This window comes from Zalophus californianus, chromosome 13, assembly GCF_009762305.2.
Source record: "Zalophus californianus isolate mZalCal1 chromosome 13, mZalCal1.pri.v2, whole genome shotgun sequence".
NCBI lineage: Eukaryota > Metazoa > Chordata > Mammalia > Carnivora > Otariidae > Zalophus > Zalophus californianus.
Window position 1 is genome coordinate 60,663,526 of NC_045607.1, and position 27,141 is coordinate 60,690,666.

Below are 27,141 nucleotides of genomic sequence, written 5' to 3' on the forward strand. Positions count from 1 at the left end.
GCTCAGTCGGTAGAGCATGCGACTCTTAGTCTCGGGGTGTAGGTCTGAGCCCCACATTGCATGTAGAGATTACTTAAAAAAATAAAATCTTTAAAAAAAAGATAAACTGAGCCATGTTAAACTTTTTAAGAGTTTATCTTAGCAAAAATTGATTCAAATTGGGCAGCACCACACCAGAAATGTTTAGGAGCACTCTACCAACAGGAGCCAGGGCAAAAACTCATATAAGGGAAGTCTGGAAGCAAAGAAGGGAAATTATTGATTGACTGTAGCTTAAAGCTTAGTTGGCTATGACTAGTTTTGATTTTGTAATCTTGAGGCATTTACAGGCTTAGATTTTGATTTGCTTCCATAGGCTACCACAACATTAAATCCCCCCTCAGTCTAATGGCATCCTTGTTTAATTAAACATTATCAATCTCTGCATCTCAGAGATAAGTGTTAGTAGCATTGATATATAATATTCTAGGTTTATGTACATATGTGTGTGTATATATATATGTTCATATATATATCTATAAATATCTATATATATAATATAGTATATATAATATGTTAAAATATAAGTATATATTTTAATAATGCCATTTTAATTTAACAATAAAAGTGGATGTCTTTATGTCAGTAGATACATAGTTTCAATAGCTTCATAGGTTTTTCATTATCCAAGTCATTTAACCAGTCTCTGAAAATAATAAGGTTATTTCCTTTCTTCCCCCCACTATTATCATGGTTCTGTAGTGGCTACTCTATACATTTGTCCAGGAGAAAGACATATCTTTCACTTTCAAGGCTTTTAGGCAGAGTTTAGTGCCTGACAGAATGGCCAGAGTCTAATCCTAGGAGATGATGAATTTGAAGAAGTTGCATGGTAGGATGAAGGTGAGTCAGATGGGGAGGCAAAGAGATCACAGGCCAGGCCTCCAGACCATGAAAGTACCTTGATATGGTGGTCACTTTACTCCAAGGCCTGATCCTTACCTTTGTAAATGTGAGAGGTAATTGGGTCCCAAAGACCTCACTTTCATTAGGTTTGTGATGTCCATGGCCATGTTGTCAAGCTCTAATGACTGGGTGCTATTGTCTCTCTCAGAGGATCAGGTAATCATGCTCATCAACCTTTCTGATGTTCCATTTTCTGTGTGTCTACGAGTTACTTTGTCTCCTCTTGACCGACCTAGCTTTCCTTTAGCTATGTTAATGCAGGCGTATTTTAATATATGTTCTAATACTTTAGAACATATTATACTTGAAGACATGTTTGATGATTGAATTGTGTAATACTCAAGCAACAGAGTAAGTCCATGGTTCCATTTCCAGAGTGTTAAAAAAAAGAAAGAAATTATGAGATAATTCTACTTAATATTTCAGCAATAATTTTAAAATATAAAATGTGAATTAGACAAAAGATTAAAGATTTTTTCTATAGAATTATCAATGCATAAAATCAGTTAACTTTGCACTTTTCCTCCATAACTGAACACACATCCAACCAGCTTCTGCACCACCACATTCCTTCCAGCCTCCACCCTGCCCCAGAAAAAAGAAAAAAAAATATAATTTGAAGAAGCCAAATTGCTAGTTTTATACATAACAGGGTAAATGTGTGTTAAGAGTCACATGTTCTGTTCTCTTCCTTTCTCTCTCTTCTGTGCAGCTCCATAGAAAAGTGGAACAAGGTGAATCAATGTGTCAGGCCAACCACCTTGTCACATTCAGGATTTATTCCACTCTTACAGCAGCAGAATAGATAAGTGGAGACAGGTGTTGCTCTGCAGAAATTGCTATCTTTACTTTCCCCCACCCACCTGTCCATGTGATAGAGTTTGTAAATGAACTTAGTATCTGTCTGTCTCTTATTCTCTTTCTGTGTATACATGCTCACTTGGCTGTGATGGTTATGTCACTGTATCTTGAAGCTCACCCAGACCCCAAGATATAGATTATGTATACAAGGAAGTTAGAGTCTACTCTAACCTTCTAATTTATCACCCAAATTGGGACACTTTGAAAGATGGCACTTTGATAATGAAATTGGGACAAAAGTGTAAACTGGGATATAAGCCCCCTATCCTGACTTAAACCCTATGCCAGAGCTGAATCCTGGGCTGTTTAACCTTCCATCTGATCAGACCCTCCCAATTCTCCCCACAAGGGCCAACAAGTGGCCCTGAGACCACTGAGGAGCACGTTTGTTAAAACAAACATCCCCCTAAAATGAAGGAAAAACCCACTGTATTAAAATGGTTAACAGTATGCGCACATAGGTAGTATATCCAGAACATTTGGTAATATGATGTATACAGGATTGTTTCCTGGCAAACAGTCCCTATGTGATACTTCAGAGTAGTGAGTGGATATATGAAAGTTGGAAATCATAGCATGGAAGGCTATTATACCTGTTCACTTAGAAAGAATTTCAAATGTGCCAAAGTCCAAGATGGCTCTTATCATGAATCAGGTTACAGACAAGTATGAGCCTAGGAGCCATTTGGACTATTTAAAAACATTTTATATATCTCTGATCTATTCAAATATATGTTTACTTAATAGTCACATGTTCAGCAGGGAAACTTATTTAACTATTTTTGAGGTTCTGGGGTAAAAGTCACTGTTGCTATATATCCCGCCTGTAATGCATTTCAGTCATTCATTCTATAAATACATTTTAAAATCAACTATATGCCGAATTGTGTAAGACTGTTGAATCACAGATCTGTACTTCTGAAACAAATAACGCAACATATTTTAAGAAAAAAGAAAAAGAAGAAGATAGCAGGAGAGGAAGAATGAAGGGGAGTAAGTCAGAGGGGGAGACGAACCAGGAGAGATGATGGACTCTGAAAAACAAACTGAGGTTTCTAGAGGGGAGGAGGGTAGGGGGATGGGTTAGCCTGGTGATGGGTATTAAAGAGGGCACATTCTGCATGGAGCACTGGGTGTAATGAACAAACAATGAATCATGGAACACTACACCAAAACAAATGATGTAATATATGGTGATTAACATAACAATAAAAAATTTAAAAAAAAAAGACTAAAATCAACTATGTGCCAAACACTGAGTATACAACACCAAATGAATTATAACCCCTTAGTGATATCCTCAAGTGATTCCATTTTTTCCCCAAAGGTAAAGTATATAAAATTATCAAAGTACAGACATTTTTCTAATATATTTTATCTGGATTAGTCTAATTTTACATTATAAAGCAAATATACATTTTAACAAAACAAATTAATCTCTGAAATTAATCTTTTAGAAATAAACTCTAAAACTCTAGATTGTGTTAATTTGTTCTAGCCTTTCTAGTTTGCTTGCCACATGTAACATGGAAGAAAATAAACATGACACTTTAGGTTGTAATACTTTCTAAGCTACTTGAACACCATGGGTATAAGTAGTAATGTTCAACCTGTGTGTCTTCTTTAATTCGAAGCCTATATTTAGTACAGTATACTGTGTCCTTACCTGTAAGGAGTAATAATATTAACAGCAAGGGGTTTTTAGTATGTATATGTGTAAAAATACATACATATATGTAAAGACACACTGAACAAAAGACACAGGTAGAAACTCAGCGTGTTTCAACTGGATAGTTACACTAAATACATTTGGGGATGGAATGAGGTAGGGGAATTTTTTTAAGTGATTACTTGGGATTTTCTGTATTCCGTCACAGATTTGGAGGAAGTGTCATGTTTTTTCATTAAAACTTTTATTCTTTGATAAGGAAATAAGATGTGAAAGGCATTGATTGAACATTAACAAATGTTTATTCATATTTCAGTTTGGAAACTCACCTGATTTTCCTCTCCCATCCGAAAATAAAAATGGGAGAGGAAACAAAGTTTTAACAAATTTTTAATTAAATAGCAACAAGGTAACACTGAAAGACTAAAATACATTTGCGTACGCTAGGTAGAGTAAAATGAGGGAAAGAATAGTGTTTTAAAATTAGGTTAGAAATCAGCATAGTTGATAAAGAAAAATTATTGTATCACTTAAAACTCAACTGATCAAACGCTAAAAAAACAAGATGATGATTCGTCTTCCTTATATTATTACTTATAAAATGCTGTTAAAATAGAAGGCACAAAACAATTACAAAAACACTCTTCATTCATCAATTTTTTAAATTTTTTAAAAGATTTATACATTTTAGAGAGAGAGAGAGCATGGGGGGAAGGGCAGAGAGAGAGAAAAACTCAAGCAGACTCCACGCTGAGGGCAGAGTCCTACATGGGGCTCGATCTCACAACTCTGAGGCCAGGACCTGAGCCGAAACCAAGAATCAGATGCTTAACCGAAAGGGCCACCCAGGCACCCCAGTTAGTTTTGTTTTTGAATCTACTTTTACACTGTATTTCTGAATGGTCAGGTCTCAAATGAAATGGAAACCTGAGATATATATGTGGTTATTTGTGTTCTGTTTTTGGTGGTAGTTGTTGTTATCTGCCCCAGAAAAGTAGATCAGTTTCCAAACGATATAGATGGACATAATGTTAAATAGCAAGTGGGAGGACAGAAGTGATTTCTTTGCCTAGATTAACTGGGCACTTGCGTTAGTTTTATGCTTCAGTGTCAAAGGAGATTGATCCACTTAGCATCAGGGAGAAAGCAGACATTCCTTGGACACTGAGATTGTCTTAAATCAGGATGTTCTCACACAAGTCAGTGGATGGAGGCAGGAAAAGGAAAACATCCACCATTCTTTCACCGAGAACTTTGCATCAGGTGTTTTACTTGTATTATTTTACTTAATACTTTTGGGTCAATACAAACGTGGCAGCATTTACAGAGTGGTGAGGAATTAATGCATTCATCTTGTTAATTTGGTGCCAGAATCTAGTGCCGTGCTGTTCACAGAAAAGAAAGGATGCCACTGTGAATTTATTCAGTTTAATGCTGTGCATAGATTGTAATCAATAGATAATTTTATTTGTTACCTATACACAGTTCTTTTTATAAACACTGTAATTACTTTCTATCAATTCAATCAACTTTATCTCTTTAATCAGAGCAATTTAATAAAATTTTAATAACCTTTTCTTGCCCCAAACTGTCTGGAAATCTTTTAATTATTGTTGCTTTTCCAAGTAACATCAGAAATCCTAGTCTGTGAATTCTATTTGTAAAAATGATTATCCATGAAGCTCTAGTCTTTAAGAACATCAACTATAATTCTATCGCTTTCTTATTACACACTTTAATTTGATCTAGGAGATAAATAGGGAAAAACTAAAACATTAGGATTAAAGGTATCACTGCCGTCATTCTTCTAGAACATTGCCTTTAGGAACTAGGAATTTTTCTTTTCTGCATTCAGTACTATCTAGGAAAATGTTGAGGCACATTAAAAAAAAGAGCATAATAAAAAATCTGGCCTTTTAAATCTTCAGATCTTAAAGTTGTATGTTCTCTTCTGAACTCTCATTTGAAAAGTTCTGTCAAAAATCATTTTTTTCCAGTCACACATTAAAAGTAGTAAAATAGCTTATCTGCATTCCAGAGATCACATAGCATTGTCTACTGAATTGAAAAAGAATCTGGTATTTGTTGTTGTTGTTGTTGCCTTACTGTTTTATTGTCATTTTGAATTTATGGTAAATTACTACAAAGTTAAATATACTTCTAGGAGTAAATGGAATTCTCAAAGAAAATAAGCTAACTCATTCTTAGTGCCAAGATATAATCTAGAAAAAAAAATATTCATCAACTGGTTGCCTCAAATATTTATTCATCTCATATGGCTGAATGGTTTACAATGAGTATAGTATCTCCTTTTTGCTTCTCTACATATCAATTCTAATGTAAATAAATTATTACTTCAAGTACTTCTCTATAAGTATTTGTTACGTAATATACTATAATTGGGATTGCAAATCAAACCACTAGACAACAGATAAGGTAATACAATTTTATGACTTATTTGAAGAAAAAAATTAATTGTATATAAAAATACCTGGTTGAAATATTTTTAATGACTTTGCAAGTGTTACACATTTATAAATTGTTCATCTTTCCACTTAAAGATAGAGAACTCCCAAATGCATTCATTAGTTAACATTGAGAGTCTTGAAAAGTCCCTTTTTCAGTCCTTCAGATTCTAATTGTGGCCTAGATCAGAGATGCTTTTATAGGAAAAGACTTAGGAAGTTTTGATAACCATTTGGGTAAAGGAGAAGAGAGGAGATGAGGGCACCAATCTGGGAAGACATTAATAGAAAAAGGGAACAGAGCAGACTGCCAAAGCTAACCATGGGCAAAGAGGAAGCCAGCACCTGGGATGCAGGGGCTCTGACCTCCAGACTTTGCTCATGATCATACTTTCCACTCCTTCTTCACATTCCTCTTCTTAAAGTATCATTGGATTCAACTGAAAGCATGTTCTTCTCTTTGAAGAAAGTACTCATTATACCAATTGCAGGCCTTTGCTAATTGTGCAAAATATAGCCCTTCTCAACTATGCAAACGTGGGTCTTTTTCAAATGGATACATATTAATTTACCATTTTCAATCTGGAAGAGAGAGAATATGAATGAATGAGAATTTAAAAAGGCTTCATTGCAGAAATATAGTCAATGGCAGATTGCTCTTCTAAACCTCAGAAAAGGCTTGAAAGTATTTGGGTTCAAACCACACTAAGGACTAAATGAGCCTACTGATTAGGAACTCTGTGGAACAATAGGGTTTTTCTGGAGGTTAAGGTCATTGAAAGTTCAATTCCCAGTAAAAATGATGGTTAGTCTGACCCATAGTTTGCCTAGTCAAGTAGCTGGTCTATTCCTTCCATATAATTAAATTTTTGTTGTTTTAAAACACACAAAAACAGGATATAGCTTTTTTGTGGTTTCTCTTTGATGAGTTTCTAAAGGGAATGGTTTGAAGTTTTTCTCTTGGTGGAGTGAAGAGAAGTGGGACACACAACAACGAGTATTGTAGAGAGCTTGCACATGTGGATTATATTTTTCTTCTTGGTAGAGAAGTTGAAATTTTGCAGAACCATATTGAAAGGACTTGCTTTAAGTTGATGACTTCAGCTTTATCAAAAAAGGTCACTCTCTGGATGCAGTTTTAATCAATGACTGTAATGTGATGTGCAAATTTATGAGCACTCCCTTGTTTTGAGTTTAGAATTATAAATATAAATTAGAAGCACCATAGAGATTTTTGTTTCCAAACCTCTCATTGTATTTCAGAAGCATAATGGAAAGACCTATGTAAAACAATCCAGAAATCTCAAACTTGGCCAGAAAAGAAGCATAATATGGCAGCCAGGCATTCAGACTGGGGTCCAGAATACCTGGGCCCCCAACAGAGTTTACTAGCTGTTTGACCCTGAGAAAGTTATTTAATTTCTCTGCATCTCAGTTTCCTCATTTGGAGAATGGTGATCACAATGGTACTTCTAGGCTCTTTGTGAAGATAAAATTAGTTGATATATGCGAAGCACAAAGAAAACACAGTAAATGTTATATAAGTGTTATTATAACTATCGGATATAAAATATATTTTAAATCTGACTTTATCAAGAATATAGTGCAAAATTATAAATCCATCAGTTATAGGTAGTTTATTTTTCCACTTATCTATTTTTTCCCACTTACCTATTTTAAGACAAAGTTCTATTTGTTTAAAAAAAAATTAGAACTTTCAGACCATCAAGTTAAAGACTACATAAATGCAAAGTATTTGACATTAGTTGCTGTCTACTCAAGATTTTCCCTTCTTTAAATTACAGGGAGGTTTTTCTTTGGTCACTGTTCTCAGTAAGGCAATACCATTGAGCTGAAGATCTGTTAGTATTAGAATGATTCAGTCATAGGTATTGGGGATGGAGGGGGAGTGTGTCATGTGTCCCGTGTGCAGGTAGGGAAGCAAAGTAATATAGTTTGACATGTAGGGAAAGTTTAGGTGCTACGTACTCTTCATCCAGTACATTCAAGGGCCTTGTTGAAACAAAAGGAAACAGGAAGTAGCATTCTTGTTTACAAATTCTGTGACAATGCAATGTACAAATGCCATATAGCTTATTTTTTTAAAAAGTCTACTAATCAAATTTGGAGTGAATACATCTAGCTTGCTTTATTTCCAACTTGCAAACTTTCCTCCAGGGCAGCTACAGAAAACCTGGCCAGGATTCCAGCTCGTGAGGGTAGAATTTGGGATTGAGTTCTGGGAAGGAGGGGATATCTCACCAAAAGTTGTTTGGATAAATAGAGTTGAAAGGATGAGAAGAGAGTCAGGCTGAAGAAAACCACATGCCAACAGCAGGAAGAAATTGAATCCACTAGGAACAAGGGTGCTTATTTCAAATTGTTTTGAATAATGTTGGGTCAGTTTAACTTTATAGTAGGAAGATACATGGTCATGGTGGGTTGGCCAAAAATATGAGATTAGAGTGGAAATCAATTTCTCCACACCTGCGTTGTTCTTTCTCCATGTTGGCCATTTTATTCTTCCTTAAGAGGATCTCAGCAAGAAATACCAGAACACAAAGAGGGAAAGCAACTGTACCATCACCTGCACTAAGAAAAACACAGTCAGTTAAGTATCTGAGTCTTGGTTTCTGCTCAGGTCCTAATATCAGGGCTGTGAGATTGAGCCTCGCATGGGGCTCCATGCTCAGCGGGGCGTTTGCTTGAGGTTCTCTCTCCCTGCCCCTCCTACTAGTGCTCTCTCTCTCTCTCTCTGTCTCAAATAAGTGAATCAATAAATTTAAAAAAAAAGGTGTGTTTTGAGAATTAGGGTCTTACTCATCCATGATAACTTTGCTTCATTAACATGGAGAATTGAAATTTGATTTTCCTCAACCAGTTTTATTGTTTCTCAATAAAAAAGTCATCTTATACCTCACCTACTTTCAGTAGTTGTTATTCCTTACTGAGTTTACTGCTCTCAGCTTTCTGACAAACTCCAAAATAATGACCTATGTTGTGTATTGTTAAACGTTCAGTCAGACAGATAGATACAGATAGATGAGTATGTGTTGCACAAAGACAGTTTAGCATTATTTAATCAATGTTTGTTTGATCTGTGTAAAACGAGTATAAATGTAAGCTGCATCCCATCTGTTTTATCATCCATGTGAAGCCACCCTCATTTCTAAAACTTGATTTCTTATGTAATTGCCCCAGAATGACAGAGGATGATCAGCTGGGAAGAAATACATTTCGGACTGGCAAGATAAAGAATAGTTACATTTAAGTGTTGGGCTTCCTCGTTTTTCAGTGGCCTTCAGGATAAGTAGCATCATGGCTTGGTAATTACCAGCTGTTAATCATCAGCTGGGCTTTGATATCACACAGACCTGGGTTTGAGGGTGAATGTATGAGTCTAGCTGTGTGAGCAAATTACTTAACCACCAAATCGCATAGTGCCACAGAGAAGGCCCTTAGTAAGATTTATTGAATTAATCTTTCTTTACTTCAGTTCTTTGTCTGGAAAATAACAATATGTACTTCATAACACTTGTGAAAATTAAACAGGATAGTGCATGACCCGGCAGCTATTATAATTATCCTATTACTACAGGTCTTCTTCTCATGTGTCATCCTTTAAGCTTAAACATATTAACACATGTGACATAAAATTCATGTTTCTATGACTGGTTTTTAAACTCTTCAATGTAGGTATCATATCAAGCATATAGAAGGCTGGGAATATGTGGCAAGAGTGAAAATAGACATGAGTTAACAGTATCTGTGTTGAGAGATATAATTTCATTAGTCTAATTAAATGCATGCCACTTTACACATCTGTGAGTGATCTTAGTCTGAAGAACAGGGCCATCAGAAGAAATAATATCTTTTGCCAAAGCACCGTACATCAGTGAGCCTAGGAGCTTCTTGGGATATTTTAGAGAATAATGTGTAAGAAGCTTACGTACTCAGCAATGCTCCTCAGTATAAAGTGGAATATCACTGGTAGTTGTAATTTCAGGATCACATACTTTACTATTAAGCCATATGATAATGAGTGCTAAAGTATTAGTTTAGCACACTGTACACTGCAGTTTCCATAGTCTGTTCTTTAACTCCCATGTTACATGGAAGAATGACTCCACGATTTCTTTTTATGAACTCTTCTCAACAACATCTATTCATCAATTGAATTCATTTAAGGAAACCTATTGAACCATGATTTATTGAACCATCTTTGTAGATGCAAAGATGATTAAAGATGTATAAGTAGGACTGTGGCTAAAGACTTTAGAATCTAAGCTGTAGGTCACTCAGAGCCAGTGGAAGTTCTTAAGCAGGAACCTAACCTGTCCAGAGCAGAGCTTCAGAAATACTACTTTGGTATGAAGAGTGCATTAGAGTGAGAGTTCAAAGAGTTAAAGCAAACATCAGATACTTAAGGATTGGATTTAGGGAGTGGCAGTGAGCTGGTAGATTTGGGACTGATTTAAAAATATGTTAAGGTAGGGTTTGCTCACCAAATAAAGCCGCTTTGTGTGGAGAAAGTTCAAGGTTAACTTGAAGTCTTCCACCCAGGCATCTGCATGTTTCAGCTCACCGGATACTTGGAGAGAAGTACATTCCACAGGGGAGATGATGAGCTTCCCTGGAAGAACAAACTAGAAAGACCCCTAATTATATTATCCTTTAGACTCTAAAGCATGGAAAATTATTTTGCTGAATATTGTTCAGTGACAGACTAGTTATATATAGGTTAGCAGAGGCTAAGAAAAGAAAAAGGGTTTTATAATCCTTAGTAAATTAGAGACTGCAATCTATCCTGCTGAGAATTTTAGTATGTTTGGAGGCTATTCATGATGGTTAATGGGTTGACTCTTTACCATTCCTATTAAACACAAAATATACACATCTTTAATAAGTAACAGCAGTTTGATATGTTTTACTTTCCAGGTCTACAAATACATATTGAAGCATGGTAAATGCCCAGGATCAAAAACAACTGCTAAAAATTCTATTAACATAACATAGTATCTTTACTTTTTTAAAGAATTTTACCTGGGGCGCCTGGGTGGCTCAGTTGGTTAAGCGACTGCCTTCGGCTCAGGTCATGATCCCAGAGTCCCGGGATCGAGTCCCACATCGGGCTCCCTGCTCAGTAAGGGAGCCTGCTTCTCCCTCTGACCCTCCCCCCTCTCATGTACTCTCTCTCTCTCATTCTCTCTCTCTCAAATAAATAAATAAATCTTTAAAAAAAAAAGAATTTTACCTGTATATAAACCCAATTTATCATTATTTCTGAAATCTTGACTTTAATCATTTGAAATCATGTTTATGTAATTACTGAACTGATGTCTCCATATACCATGAAATTGTCTTAAAAAAGTGTCAGTGTCATATGATCAAAGAAAAGATGTTTTGATTTCCTTAACATTGTAGGAAATTAAAAAGTCCCTTGGAGATTTGTAATCAAATCCAGAATTCAGTCTCAAAATAATGGTTCTGCTTTAACTATAAAAAATGTATATATTATTTTATATCTGTACAATATTTACTTTAGATTATTGAATAATGGTTTGAATGAAGGCATCAAGAAAAGTCACTAAAAATCAGAAAAAAATAAGTTTAAAATAAAGAATAAAAAGGAACAAACTTTGTAAATATAATGCAATAATAAATAGGAAATAAATAGAAAAGCAAGTAGATCCTATTTGCTTTGGGTCATGAATTGGTATTTGAAGATGATTATTAGATTTAACCAACTTCCCTTCTTTACCATTATTCTTAACTATTTGAATTGTACAAATTGCCTTGTGATACTGGTCATAGTGTGTTGTGGAGAAACAGACACAATTTTAAGTTGCCATCAGGTTGTAAGCCCATAGGCAAAGAAAGAACAGCAAAGCCTGTGTCCAGTGAAGCTGGTGAATGACCAGTAAATGTGAGGGTGAGGCTAGGTCCTGACAGGAAAGAGTAGGGAGAATAATCAAGATAAAATAATGTTCATAGAACCAGAAGGAATATTGAACCAGATAATTTGTAAACTCCAGCTGCAGAGAAGGAAATGGAAAAGTAAAACAATTTTTAAAGCCCTGCCTTTCCAATATTCACAGAACATCTATATTGATTTTTCTCATTTGAATCAGTGTTGGTGACTATCGCTGTTTTTTACTATGATTAATCATTTCGTGTTATGCTAGTTATATTACTGTTCAGCTTCATAGCTAGGGTCATCTTTGGTGAAGTGTGGCTTCAGACTTTTCGTTTTAAATCATGTTTGTTACTTGTGATAAATGCCTATAATCCGTGTTATCAAGTATTGATTTTGTGTGTGTCTATGTGCTGTTTTTCTTTTAAAGTCAATTGACCCTGGCCAGCAGTTCACATGGGAACATTCAAACTTGGAAGTAAACAAACCAAAGAATAGATATGCAAATGTAATCGCATATGATCATTCCCGGGTTCTCCTATCAGCAATAGAAGGTAAGGAAATTCAGACATTATTTACACTTTTATTTTCATGAATTTAAGAGTGTGCATGAAAATATATTTTTAGCTAGGTTTTTCGCTATCTATGGACATAGTTAATTAAGATTCCAGTATCACTTATTCTCACATTTTCTTTCTCATACAAATATACTATGTATATTTGGGCACACAAAATCCCTAACACCATATAACACAGAAGCATCTCTCATTAGCTTCTTGCCTTGACTCTAGGTGGAAGACTTCATAATGTAATTGATGTTTATAGAGGGGAAGCAAATCGAGGTTGCCCATTTTATGATGGTTGCTGAAGGTTATAAATAAACAAGTGATTGTCAGAAGATGCTCATCGACTATTATTTTTAAATGGCGGCGGGGTGGGTTGTTTGTAAATAAACCTGGATAGCCACGAGGGACAGTCTAAAGGTTAGGAGTTGGTGGTGTGGTGATTAATTAAAATTACGCATATTGGAAATGTCTGGTACAGGTAATTTGTGGACTCATTGGTAATCTGTCTCTCACAATTGTAGCAAGGAGTGCATTCCAGAAGGAATGATTGCTCCTAAAAGATGGGGATTACACCTCTATTATAACTAGCTTCTTGTAAGGATTCATGAAGAGAGTATTTTCCATTCATCCCCTTCCAGTAATAAATCCCTTCACATGGCATATTAAAATCAATTAGGAGCTCATGTTCAACACTCAGTATTTTGTTAGTTTTTGTTTTTTGGCTATGGTGGCACATTTCTGTCCTTAGAAAAGAGTTTACAATGTCACTTAAATCCTTCCTTCTGTCCTAATAGCTAACCTGGACCACCCACTGCCACATACCACTTCATCCTCATTGGCATCCTTTAGAAAAGCTCTGTGGCCTTTTCATACTTGAAAGTTCACTGCTTACCCTCTTCCAGATATTTTATTAAACATTAAATAATACCAGCTTCAGACCCGGTCCTCTTTAGAACCTAGCAGTTCAAACATTTTCATCTACAATCGTTCAAGTATCTTTCACTTTTTTCTTGCTTCTCAAATCTGTGATGACTACCACTTTATCTCATAACTCTGATAAGGTCCTACAAGTCCTACATGCTTCATTTAGTACCAAATTTAATTTGAAAGTGAGACACTACTTAAAGTCTTTCCCAGTAAGCACACAAGGCAACCGATACATTTATTTCCAGTTTATGGGAAGAACTATCTTTCAGCATTTGAACAAGCCCATACCCGCAGCCCCCTTTCTTCAAAATGGTGTTATGTGGCATAGATATATTTTGTACAATTCTCACAATCAATTTTACTTTTGATGTTGGAAGATGTTATAATTCCTTTTTGAACCTATTGAAGGTACTAGGAGCTCAAGAGTTAACCTTTTTCCATATGGGAAAAAATTGATCAGGTTTATCAAAGTTTCACCAATGCTAGTTCTTCAAACAAGATGGTGTCAAACAGGTAATTGCTTCAAGTCTTGTTTGAAAACTGTAATTGGTATATGTGGAGGATTACAATATAACATTTACATTTTATCTTTGTATTTCCCGCTTTAAAATGTAAAAAAAATAAATAAATAGCAATTTCTTGTCTCAAGTCTCCTAAATCAACTCCATAGTTAATAAGAAACTAAACCAAGTCACAAGTGGAGGAGAGAAATCTTTTTTCCATTAGTGAAACAGGTAAGTTAGAGAAATTAAATGAATGTAAATTGAGAACCTATTTGGCATGATCTTGGCTGGAGAACTTGTCAGTCTGCTTTTGCTATATTGGAGCATTGTTTCCACTCGGAATTAGGTCGTTCAGTATTACCATGTCCGTGTACTTTTGCCCACTTTATCATTATTTTCCTTAACCTGTTATTTTCCTCCATCTGAACAGTAAAGTATGTCGAAGGAAAGGAATATTCCTCCTTGTCCCTTTATTATGATAGATGGAAACTATGTACATTTCATTCCTATGCTATTTTTACAGTACAAAAGCAAAAGCACTTGAATCAGATGAAAACCTGCCTTTTTATAGCTCTATGCTCACAAATATACCCTAAATCTAGAGCTGACCTAGAAACCAAAAGTCTTTCGATTTTAAGTCTTATGCAAAAGGTTAGAAGCATTTAATTGAAGTTTATAGGCTATATAGAGAGCTTTAATCTAGATTACAACCATGAACAGAGTTTTATCTTAGACTAAGCCCTACTCAGCAGATATTTAAGGGGGTAAACGATCATCCTATATCTTAAGCACAGAAAAGGAATGCTGGCAACAGGAACCACAGAACCGCCAACTGGGGCTTCTCACATAAAGGGAGCTTTGATAACACAGAGCCAGATTTTTCAAGAGGATTTAAATGTTAAGACACTTCATGCACAATTTATAAAATTTAACATGCTTGTTTTGGGTTCCACCTGTGGTGATAACTTAAAAGACTTTGGTTGAAGATTTTAGTTTGGACATTTTTGCTGCTGTTCTCCATGGCGCTGGCCCCTCTTCATGTTTACTTTGCAGAGTGGTCTGACAGACAATAAAGGAAAACTGGAAGTTGCCACAGTGATTCGTATTATGTTTATCTTTGTTTCCTATAGCAAAACCTTTACACTACTTCCGCTGAGCAATGGCAGGGGAAATAAACTAAAGAATGGGGAATTGTGTGTCAGCACGAGTGTGCTTATTGAATTCTATGAAAATAGTGATACTTCATGACATGTTTCCAAATTACAGTCATTTTATGTTGGGGAAAATGTAGAATAAATTCAAGAGAGTTTAATTCAAGAGAGTTTAAACTACAGAAATGCTTACATTTTTTTAAATTATAGTGCAAGCACTATGGAAACACAAATTTTTGACCAATCCAGTTACTGTTGGCCTCCCCTCCATGTTTAAGCTGTCCATAAGAGACATCAGTAATTCCTGAGGAAGAGAGGTGATAGGATTTATTTTCATAGTGTAAGCTAAATATTGTCAAAGACTAAATGGAAACTAATACTTATATGTACATAAAATAATATATAATTATATGTTTAATCTTATAGAATCCAAAGTTGCTCATTACTTTTACTAAAGTGAGAAAAAACAAATGGATAAACCAAAAGATGAGAAGAGCAAGGAAATCTGGGTTTGGGTCACAGCTCTGTCACTTCCTAGTCATGTAATCTCATCTTCTCTGAGTGTCAATTCCTAGCTGAAACCTTTCTTTTTTTTAATTTGAGTATAGTTGACATACAATGTTACATTAGTTTCAAGTATACAACATAAGTGTTATGCAGCTGATTCAACTTCTCTGTAAATTATGCTGAGCTCACCACAAGTGTAGCCTCCATCTGTCCCCATACAATGCTATTAAAATATCATTGACCATATTCCTTATGCTGTGCCCTTTATTCCCATGACTTATTTATCCCATAACTGGAAACCTGTATCGTCCATTCCTCTTCACCCATTTTGCCCATCCTCTCACCCCCCTTCCCTCTGGCAACGACCATTTTTTTCCTCTGTATTTATTGGTCTGATTCTGCTTTTTATTTGTTTATTCATTTGTTTTATTTTTTTTAAATTCCACGTATGAGTGAAATCTCTTTTACTTCTGACTTATATGAATTAGCTCTATGTAGCTTTCTTATCAATTATATCATTTACTGTACACTATATTATTTTGCTATATAATACACACACACACACACACACACACACACACACACACACACACACAGTCCCATCATATATAATAGAGCTCAAATTGGAAGTGAGCTTTTCTGATTCCTCAGCTCATGCTTGCATGGGCCCACCTCATTCACACTGCTTTCCTACTGATGGGCAATGTGTCTGTGACTGAGTCACTAGCTTGAATCCAAATACCCAGACTTATCATTTTGCCTAAAAATCCATTTTATCATTGGTCTAACCTACGGATAATGTGAACATTACATTTTAGTATTTCATTTCTTATTTTATGGCATAATTAATCTGAGGCAATGACACAATATGGGAAATTATCAGTGTTCCAAATGCTTTAGTTGCAGAAGTAAGGTCAAGTGCATCTATCTCTAACTGATTCCAAAGGTGGTCTACTTACCTCAGTATCTTTGTCTGTATCTTCAACTTCTTATAAACTCAGGAATATCAATAAATGGAAGATTATTTATTGTAATGTCTAATAACTAGCATAGCTTTAATCTAATTATTTCAGTCCTAGATAAAAAAAGGTGTTTTTCCCCCAAAATGTAATTACTCTTCACTGCTGCCAGTATTCTATTTCTTTTCTTTTTTTAAGATTTTATTTATTTGCGAGAGAGAGAATGAGAGACAGAGAGCATGAGAGGGAGGAGGGTCAGAGGGAGAAGCAGACTCCCTGCTGAGCAGGGAGCCCGATGTGGGACTCGATCCCAGGACTCCAAGATCATGACCTGAGCCAAAGGCAGTTGCTTAACCAACTGAGCCACCCAGGCGCCCCGCCAGTATTCTATTTCTATTAGTAGGATCATAATTAACATTTCATTTCACTTTAAAAGGCATATTCAAATGGAATTTTAAAAAAACATTGCCCATGGGGCACCTGTGTGGCTCAGTCAGTTAAGTGTCTGCCTTTAGCTCAGGTCATGATCCCAGGGTCCTGGGATCGAGCCCCGTGTCAGGCTCCCTGCTCAGTGGGGGAGTCTGCTTCTCCCTCTCCCTCTATCCTTCCTGCTTGTGCTCTCACTCTCACACTCTTTGTCTCTCAAACAAATAAAATCTTTAAAAAAATCTTTGGCCAGGACTAAATATAAAGCAAAATTTAAAACCCTACTTTTTATGTCAACAATAAAGACAAAAAGTTAGAATAGATATCATTATCTGGGTACCTATAGTGTGTTGGGCAACATGTCATAGATTTTATATCATGTATGAAATCATGAATAGATATCTGTAATGTTCAGAACAACCTCAAAAGTTAGTTGTTATTGTCAATTTTATAGATGAAGAGACTGTTAAACTTTTTTTAAAGATTTTATTTATTCATTTATTCATTTGAGAGAGAGAGAGACGGATAGACAGAGCATGAGCAGGGGAGAGAGACAGAGGCAGAAGAAGAAGCAGACTCTCCGCTGAGCTGGGAGCCCAACATGGGGCTTGATCCCAGGACCCTGGCATCACAACCTAAGCTGAAGGCAGACGCTTAACCATCTGAGCCACCCAGGTGCCCCAAAATTGTTAAACTTTTAAAAATCAAGTAACTTGGGACAACTGGGTGGCTCAGTCGGTTAAGCATCTGCCTTCAGCTCAGGTCATGATCCCAGTGCCCTGGGATCGGGTCCCGCGTCAGGCTCCTTGCTCAGCGGGGAACCTGTTTTTCCCTCTGCCTGCAGCTCCCCCTGCTTGTACCCTTGCTCACTCTCTCTCTCTCACTCTCTCTCGCCCACTCTCCCTCTCTCTAATAAATAACTAAATGGAATCTTTAAAAAAAAAGTCAAGTAACTTGTTTATAATTAGTAGCTAGTAGTTGGTGACAGAGCCAAAATTCTCATATGAGTCAGTAGGACTCAGGACTGTTATTCTCTCAAACTGGCCACTCAGAACTATAGCAGCTGTTGAAGACATAATGACTGCTCCTATATATGTCATGCCTAATTCAAAAATGATAGCTTTTTGGCTGGGAAGACTATCTAGGAATTTTGAAATATACATTTTCGAACACTTATGTTGGAAATCTGAGAACTAGAAGTCTTCAATTGTGCTCTTAGACTCTAGTCAAAGTGAAGTTTTCCAAAGAATAAATGACATATAAATGCTTTCAGGTGGATTTTTTTGTTTGTTTAATATTATTTTTAAAGTTCTATTAGGAAGAACACTGAATAAGAAGACAGAAGACTGAAAACTAAATTCTAAGTTAAACTGTTCTGTGATCTTCCGCATGTCACTTAGTACAGTTAACACTTTGGGGAAGCTAGATCCTTTTTAGAACCTGATGAGCATTTTAAACCCCACTTGAAAACAAAAGGCACTTACCCAATTTATTTGTACACTAATTTCAAAGAGTTTAAGGACACAGAAGCCTTTTGTAAGCCTATTCATCAATTTAGAAACCCCTGACTTAGTGTGTTTTGTTCTGTTTGAGAGCAGAATGAGAATGCATAAGACCCTTCCTGCTCTTCCTAAAATCCTGAAAGTTTATTCTAATTCTAGAAATCAGTAGATACTGAGCAATATTTATTAGATAAATATTAAATTTTGGACATTAAAAGATTCGTTCTTCTAAAACAAAGAAACAAACAAAAAACCCCACATTTAAGCTAGAGGGTTTACACCAAATAGAACTATTAGCCTGTGTGTGTGTGTCTTCTACCAAGCCAGATTTAAATGGTTTTATCTATGAAAGAGTTATAAATGACAAAGAATAGGAATGCCTGGATGGCTCACTTGGTTAAGCATCCCACTCTTGATTTTGGCAGGTCATGATCTCAGGGTTGTGAGATTGAGCCTAGAGTCCAGCTCTGCACTCAGCAGGGAGTCTGTTTGAGATTCTCTCTCTACCTCTGCCCCTCTCCCCATCCTGCACTTGTGCTCTCTTTCTCTCTTAATAAGTAAAAAAATCTTAAAAAAAAGAAATGACAAAGAATAACCCACATCATGTCATATGCATTCTGTAACACTAGTGCTTGTTAATCTAATGAGAGAAGCTTAGTGAAATACAGTTTTTTTTCTGGTTTTGGGGGAATATACTTAAAGTTTCAAAACAAAAATATATGTATTCACTTTTTCTCTTTAATGGATACGTCCTTGCAAGGGCCCATATGCTTCTCAAGAACTTCTTTTCTATTAAATCATCCTAGGCTCTTCTTGCTTCTGAAGAGTTTATGCCTCAGTTTCCTCATCTGTGCCATAGGGTTAATGATAGTACCTACCTCCTAGAATGATTAGGACAATTTAATGAATTAATACATATAAAGTTTTTGGGAGAGTGGCATAAAGAAAATGCGTAATAAATATTGGAAACTATGAAAATTATCAGTGCTGTTATTATGAATTCTATTATTACTATTAATATGTCCTTTTGTCCTCAGATGGGATTTCTTTTGTATATGATCTATGGAAAAATTAATAATATCCAAATGAGAAAGTTGCATGTAGTTGGAGTACTCTGTGAAGAAAAAAAATATATTGGTGCTTGATAAATGGAAACCAGACTCATAATAGCATTACAAATTTCAACAGGGGGAGAATATGTTCTTTTAAATGGAAATACAAAATATATCATCTGTTTGATTTGCATAATAGGAGCAATTCAAAAAAATCCAACAGTAAATAATACAGATGATGTTACAACAGCTCGTTTATTTATGAGATGGGCAATTTAGCACCTTTCAAATGAGAAAGTGACTCACAGGAAATCACTGCCCCTAAGATAATTCATATTTTTGTTTAAAGTAAAGAGAAGAAACTACTGGTATTCCCCTCTATTGTTAATTCAGCTTTTACCACCACACCAGTGCTTCCCATTTAAGTGGCGCCTTAGCTTCTCTACTGCACTTTTCGGTGACTACTGATTCGTTTCACACAGCTGTCAGCACGTGATAATGTAGTCTTCCATTCACATCATTCCCGTGCTGTGAGTTAACTGTTTTTTTTTCCCTAGAATCACCTGATATTTTTTCAATAAGTAAAAACAAAATGAACAAAAACACAGGGAAATAATACAATCTCTCTAACATTTTCTAATAAAATGTGAATTATATTATTGTAAATATAAATGTTGTATATGAAACTCTAACATCAAAGAATTTAAATCATTTTCCCCAGCAGCAAATCCCTTTAATAGCCGCCATGTGCAATTTCTCACACCAGTTCAATAAATATAATTCTTTTTCCTTCCTCTTGGTTCTTGTACTTTCTCAGTCTCCCCTTCCCTCAAACTCTAATGACTAATTTGTGGGCACCTGGTGTTTGTTTTATTTTGCTCTTGAAATTCTATTTAAATTAGTGAAGGAATTTTGTTAGACTGTATGCCCCATCTAAGAAAAAAACTAAAACTTGTCTAAATCTCTTCCAACTATGGTTGAGTTTATTTTCTTCACATTGCTCTGAACATCAATCATTGATTTAGCAGTTTTGTTTTTTTAATATGTCCAGTTCTTCACTTTTCAAGTTAATTGTTTACAAGCATGACAAAGTTTAATCCTCTTATTTCAGGTGGTCTTTTTATTTTACTTTTTTTAATAAAAGCATTTCTTTTTGAGGAGCAGGGCACAGTCAAATTTTTATAGCTTAATTTGTCTTAAATAGAGAGCTAGAGAGGACTTAGCCTTTGGAAACTTGAAAATTCACAAGGTGCTCGCAGCCTGCCTAAAGACTAATTAAAGCTATTTAAATGGCATCTTCCTCTTGCATGTAGCCAAGCAAGTGGTGTAGAGATAAGTTATTCCCTGGTTCCTACCTCAGCCTGTACTTGTGGTGCTTCTTATCCAGAAAAGAGAAAAAAAAATTAAGGGATGGCTGGCTGTGTTGGTTTTCTCTACTCTGTTCCCAGGAAGCCAATCAAAAAGTTAAATCAAAAAGTCCATGAGTTTATTTTTATCTCCATTGTCTTTAGTTACTGGGAATTTTTTTTTCATTTTTATGGTACAGCTCTAAAGATTATGCTAATGAATCTACACTTTATTGCTTAGGCTGTAGAGAAACCTACATCATTTGTGTTGTGGTTCTGTTGTTAAAGTATAATCACAGGTTGTATATCACTGGGAAGTCATAAAATAATTATTTTTGTCCTCTCCATTTTTCAAATAAAAAATGCAAAGGGGCCTTCCAGATTTGGAATAACTTTTCATCAGTAGAGTATTTAGAAATGAGTAGTCTATTTCATTACTGTTTATTACACTGATCATAACAATAACTGATACCCACTGGTATTTTAGAAGTTTCAAATGCATTCACTCATTAAATTCTCATAGGGGTGTTGGCTAAGAACATTATGAAAATGCTGCTCATATTTTAGGATCTGTGAGGAGACTGGGGCTCTGCGAGTTTCCTACAGACAGAATTCCTTTTACCATATTCTTTGATTCAGACTACCTCACTGTTGAATAAAGCCCTATAATAATGTCATCCTTATTAATATAAGCATGGTAGACCAAAACTCTGTGATGCTGTATGGCCCAAGCTTTGCTTTATTTCAGAGCAGAGTGTTCCCTAACCAGAAATGAGTCCCCTCCATCACAGGTGCTGATAATTCCCAACATGTGTAGCTAACCTTGAAATGCATTCAATGACAATTCAATCACCCACATCGTCCTCTGTAACTACTCTTTTAACCCAGCCTCTTCAGCATCAGCAGTGCCGAGAAATGGAAAACCAAGGGGAAGAGGACTCAGAACCTTGAGAGGACAGAGCCTGGCTTCACAAACTCTTTGAAAATTACCCATTCCCCCATTAATTCATTGTCATGATGAGCCCACAGAATAAGGCATGCTTGTAAAATAATTGTCCTATGTACCATAGAAACAGGGAAGGCAGTTTGCTAATGTGTGGTACCTCTGGGGACACCAAGTCAGATAATACACTGTACCTTTGCAAGAAGCATTTGCTTTTCTCTGCTGTGTTGCCAACAGAATCCTTCATTTTGCTAGTTCTGATGTGGCTGTGGGTGGCTGTCATGGTACAAGTGAAGGCAAAACAAGGTCTGTGTCATTTGGAATTAAATAGATTTACTATAAATTATTATTGGATTTCGTTTTTCTATTTTCTCTTCTCTAGTTTTGCCGGTGTCAGCAATAAAGTTAACATTTTTTTTCTTCATTGTGGGTTGTAAAAACTGTAATCTGGGTCTTAATCAATTCATTGTTGTTAGGGATGGTGTGTGGGTGTGGATGTGTGTGTGTGTGTGTGTGTGTGTGTGTGTGTGTGTGTTGGAGGAGACATCGTTTATTAAGTAAAAGGTAGCTTTTGTGCTCCATTGGGTCTTAAGTACTTCTATAAATAAACTGGTTGACCACAAAGCATTTTTTTTTTTTTTTGGACACAGACTTCACGAAGGATTTGTAGTAGTGAAAAGAAATAAGAGTACCTGGGTTTTGGTACCATGCTGTGAGTCAAGACAGAGTCAGCCACTCAGCTGAAGATCCATCTCCAGCTCTGTGGTACAGCAGCAATATGTCCACTAGAGTAGGGAAGGGATTCTGCCTTCCCTGAAATGCTGCCTCTTCTTCATTCTCACCTCCACAACCCAGGGCCAGCTTCTTTCCATGAATAGACCACCTACCAGTCTAGTCCCATGCCTTGTTTTAGAATTTGTTGCTTTTTACCCCACCACATTCTAATCAAGATTGGAAGTATCAGTCACACCAAAAAAATCTCATCTCTGCACATAAGAGGTAGAAGCAATAAGAATCAGCTTAAAGGAGCATCAGAGCCTGTTCCTGCGTAATCTGAGAGACAAAAAGCCTCTATCTTAAAATAACTTCACAGAGATTTCTGAATCCAAGAAGGTTAAGAATACCACAGAGAGACATCTTATTTTAGAACTCAAAAGGACTTGAGGGAATCAATTTGTCCAACACGCTTTGTTTAGCAGATAAGCAATCAGAGGTCTGGACGAGTTGAACAACTGCCCAAATGTCAAAGAGCATACTACCAGCAGCCCTAGATAGGAGTCCCAGCTTCCTGGCCAATTTCTCTCAATTTTTAGCAAGTGCTTAGTGTTATTTCAAGACTTTAAAAGGCACATTGTGACTGTTCCTACAGAATAGAGTGATACAGAAGTACTCATATACCCATTATAATTACTTAATTTCACATTAATAAAATAATTCTTTTATAATTCTGAATACCCCTCAACAAGAGAAATCTTTTCAAATCAAATTATCTCCTGACCGGAAAAATTGAGATCAAGGCAAGTTGTTTTTTTTGTTTGTTTGTTTGTTTGTTTGTTTGGGTTTTTTATTTGTTTTGTTTTATTTTGTTTTGTTTTTTTAAGGGGGGCAGAAAGAGAGGAAGAGAGAGAATCTTAAGCAGGTTCCATGCCCAGCACAGAGCCCGACATAGGGCTCAGTCTCACACCCCTGAAATCACAGCCTGAGTTGAAATCAAGAGTTGGATGCTTAACTAACTGAACCGCTGAGGCGTCCCTTGTTTTTTGTTTTGTTTTAATAGACCCATATGACCCAATTAGTTCTCCTCAAGTTAACAGGGAAAAAAAAATATGTTAACCTAGTCATGACAAAACAGCTCAGATAGTATATTCTTTGGCAGTTCAACATGCTTTCAAGGTTTTAAAGCCTTCTTCAGCATGAATTATTTATTCATCACGAATATTCTTTCAGAGTAGCTTCATCTTTCCAAGGATTTCTCTCCTTCTGTTAATATTCAAACACATGTGGGACCAATGTCATGAAGCCCCTGTTCTATTAATCCTATGCTTAGGTGAAGAAAAATGGCATTGTCCTTGCATGTTGAATTCATGATACATTTCCAAAGCTTTGCAAAAAATTAAAAGAACAGCCGAGCCCAAAATCCATGCATAGACTTACTTTCCACTGAAAGTTATAACCAGCAATTCCCAGCAAATGAAATGAGAGCCTAAAACTGTCCTAATTCTGTTTGAATAGCTGTTGCTGTGTCTTGCTATGCCTGAAGGACACAGAAGCACAGCTCTACCAACCATTCACCTCATCACAATCTCTGTTGGTCTTGAAGGTTTGTGTCTTATAGCTCCAAGTTTTCTTTGACCCAAACACAAAATCCAGTATAAAGCATGTAAGTAATATTTGTATGCACCACAAGAAAGAATAGTTCATTGTAACACAGGAAAGGGGCATATAGGTATAATATGAATTCAAGATCTAGCCTCATTTTTCTCACTTATAATATTAGAATGATAATTATGGGTCTTGGAACTGTTTACATGACTATTGGTAAGTGGAGAGTACACATGAAATAATACATGGGAAATCATGAAACTTACTTTTATAAAGGTAGTAAGCTGTTCTTGAACAAAGACATTAAGACCAACTGACTCCAAGAAAGACAGTTCCTACAGCAGACCCAGACCTAAGGTATTTGCTTATGATGAGCTAAAGGCAGATATCTTTCTTATGCTTTCATTGTTTTAATAAGCAACACCCACAAAAAAAAGCAAAAAGCACCATTATCATCATAGTATTGGACAAAGGTCTCCTTGACTCCAAAAATTAAAAGCATCAGCTAATTTATAGTAATTCTATATTCTTTCAGTACTGCGTGTTAAGTTAGATTTCCATCCATCATAGCCCCAGAGGAGTTCAATTAATTCTCACACACTTTTCTTGGATTAGTAGTGCACTCTGATTAGTGTTGCATTAGCAGATGCAAATCATCTTCTGGATAAGGCAGGGGATTGAAAATTAAATAAACAAATATGCATTACTTGAAGAAGGTCACCCCAAAAAAAGTGAAAGGATTTTGTAGATTCAGCCTCCCAGCAGAAACATTGCAGTCACAAGCTACGGAAGAAAACTTTCATGGCACCAAAACACTTGGAAAGCCACCATGTTGTTTTTCTCACAAGATTGGTTGTAAACTCCTTCTAAATATGTCACACAGAAAACTGAGATCTCATCTACTTGAAACACACTTCTGTTCAATTTAATTTCCAGTCTGGGGCTAATGTTTTTAAAAGGGCAAAACACCACCCTTCCTAAAATCTTTTCTCATTCATCTTTCTACACAGCTTGTTGTTTGGGTTGTATGAAATACAGATACATTAGATCTTAGAGCTTCTGTAGAACATAGTCATCTCTCACATCCCCATCCTGTAAAGGTTGTATGGGAGAAGACTTACTTGGAATGCCTTTTGGCCAGAGTATATAAAGGGATTTCCTGGAAGGAGGTGTTCATTCCAGGCACTACCTCCTTACAGATGAGTGTCAAAATAGAAAAGGATCCTCAGCATTATTTTCAAGATGTAAACATTAGCCTAATAATTAACTCTACTAGGTATTGAATTTTTCCTTTTAACTTTCTTTTCAAAATATCAAATTCTTAAAGCATTTGGTGATACAGATTCTTAAATTCTTAAAGCATTTGGTGATACAGTACAGATCCCAAGTGCCTAGTATTTTTCAGGCAGATGTTTTGTATTTTTATCCCTGGGAAGTGTAAGCATTATTAAGTAGCATCCCACCCTTATACCCCCGCTAAAAAATAATCATAATTTATTATTCAAACTTAAGCAGTATATCAAAAACAATTCATTATGTAATCAATGATTAAAATTTACATAAGAATGTTGAGCTGTGTTGATTCCCTTCCTTTAGATGTGAGTCTCCTGTCCATCTCCTCTGTCCTCTCACACATTATTCCGATATAGTTGTTATTCTTGATAAGGGGGAGGTGGCACAATGCCTTGCTGATGCTTTTCTGAGTCATTAATCCAAAGTTCCAAAAACTTGCTTGGAAAAGCTTTTCTGTATATTGGTAGCTGATGGATGTCTTTAGCCAGAACCCTTTTTTTTATCAATTCTTTAATGTTAACTGTTAAATTAAAATTTCAAAAGTGGGCTTTTCCTGTATTATAAAATTGGTTCATTGTTGGCTCAGAACCAAATCCTATGGACATGAGGTTGTATGTACTTCCCAATGGCCGTAACCTGAGGACTTTATTTAAACTCTCTTTTGAATCTACAGTAATTTGGTGTCTGGAGGAATAGAATCTTTATCAACAAAGAGCTGCCAGAACCCCAACTGCTTCTTGAGTAGCTGTAATAGATGAATAGTGTTACAACCAACCGTGCATTTCAGTTTTTACTCAAAAAGCTTTTCACTGATGCTGGTGGTATTCCATATGCATGTGTTCATCTTGGAGCCCACTAGTTCCCATCTGACTTTCATTATTTTTTTGAGAGGATCAGTTTTACAACTGGGATCAGAAAAGCAGTCAAAGTAATTGCAAGTGGCAATCAGTGAAATATAACAATTTTAGCTTGGGAACATATGTTCTATTATAAAGAAAGTATTCTCTTTTTTTTCCTCATAGCTCCAGGACTCATATTTTCCCAGGGCAAGAAGGGGCCATGTACAGGTTCTAGTGCTACCTCTCATATCTTGCCAGTATCCATGTAAAGTGCTTGTTCCCCTCCAGGGGTAGGCAACTCATTACATCCCAAGGAAATCTATTCTCTTTTTGATTCTGACAATTTGAAAATGCTTATGTTATTGGAGATGAAATTCTTCTCTCTGTAGTTACATCATTCAGAATGGAAAAACTTGGATCCCAACAGAGTAAACCTAAACCTCTCTTCAGATCCTCACAGGCAGCTCTCATCCCCAACCCCTACATTTTCCTCTGCCAAGCTGTACTATGTATTCCTTTCTCATACAGAACAGCTTTGATTTCCTTAACCACTCTGGTCACTCTCCTTGGAAGAAGCTCAAATTTATCTGTTTTCCTCTTAAAGGTGTCACGCTGAATGAGACTTTCAATCAGAATATCAGCATCAAGTTCAAGCTCTGCTACTTACTAGATGTCAAAACTGGGGCAAATTTCTTTTTGTCCCTAGAGATAGCAAGGGTTAATAACAGAGACCTGGTCTAGAGGTCAAAGCAGGTGATAACTGTGTTAACAAGCAAGTATATAATTACAGTGTGTAATAAGTAACATAAAGTCAAGGGAATTCTGAGGTCTAGGAGTATCAATGGCAGGCTTTCTGAGATATAGGCTGAGCATTTTACAATGGGATGGAGACACAGAGTGTGTTCTAAGGTGTGGGATGGCACTCAGGTAGGAGAGCAGTGTTTTCTACCA

At 36.1% G+C, this 27,141-nt stretch overlaps 1 protein-coding gene across 39 annotated transcripts in view; it reads left to right on the forward strand.

The window, feature by feature from the left end:
* The window catches only part of PTPRD (protein tyrosine phosphatase receptor type D), a 540,170-nt gene that overhangs the window by 448,680 nt on the left and 64,349 nt on the right, over positions 1–27,141 (forward strand). For all 39 annotated transcript variants that reach the window (XM_027615436.2, XM_027615438.2, XM_027615450.2 and 36 more), the window contains one exon: positions 12,285–12,408. In XM_027615436.2, coding sequence (XP_027471237.1) covers positions 12,285–12,408 — 124 coding nt within the window. The remainder of the gene's footprint in view (positions 1–12,284; positions 12,409–27,141) is intronic.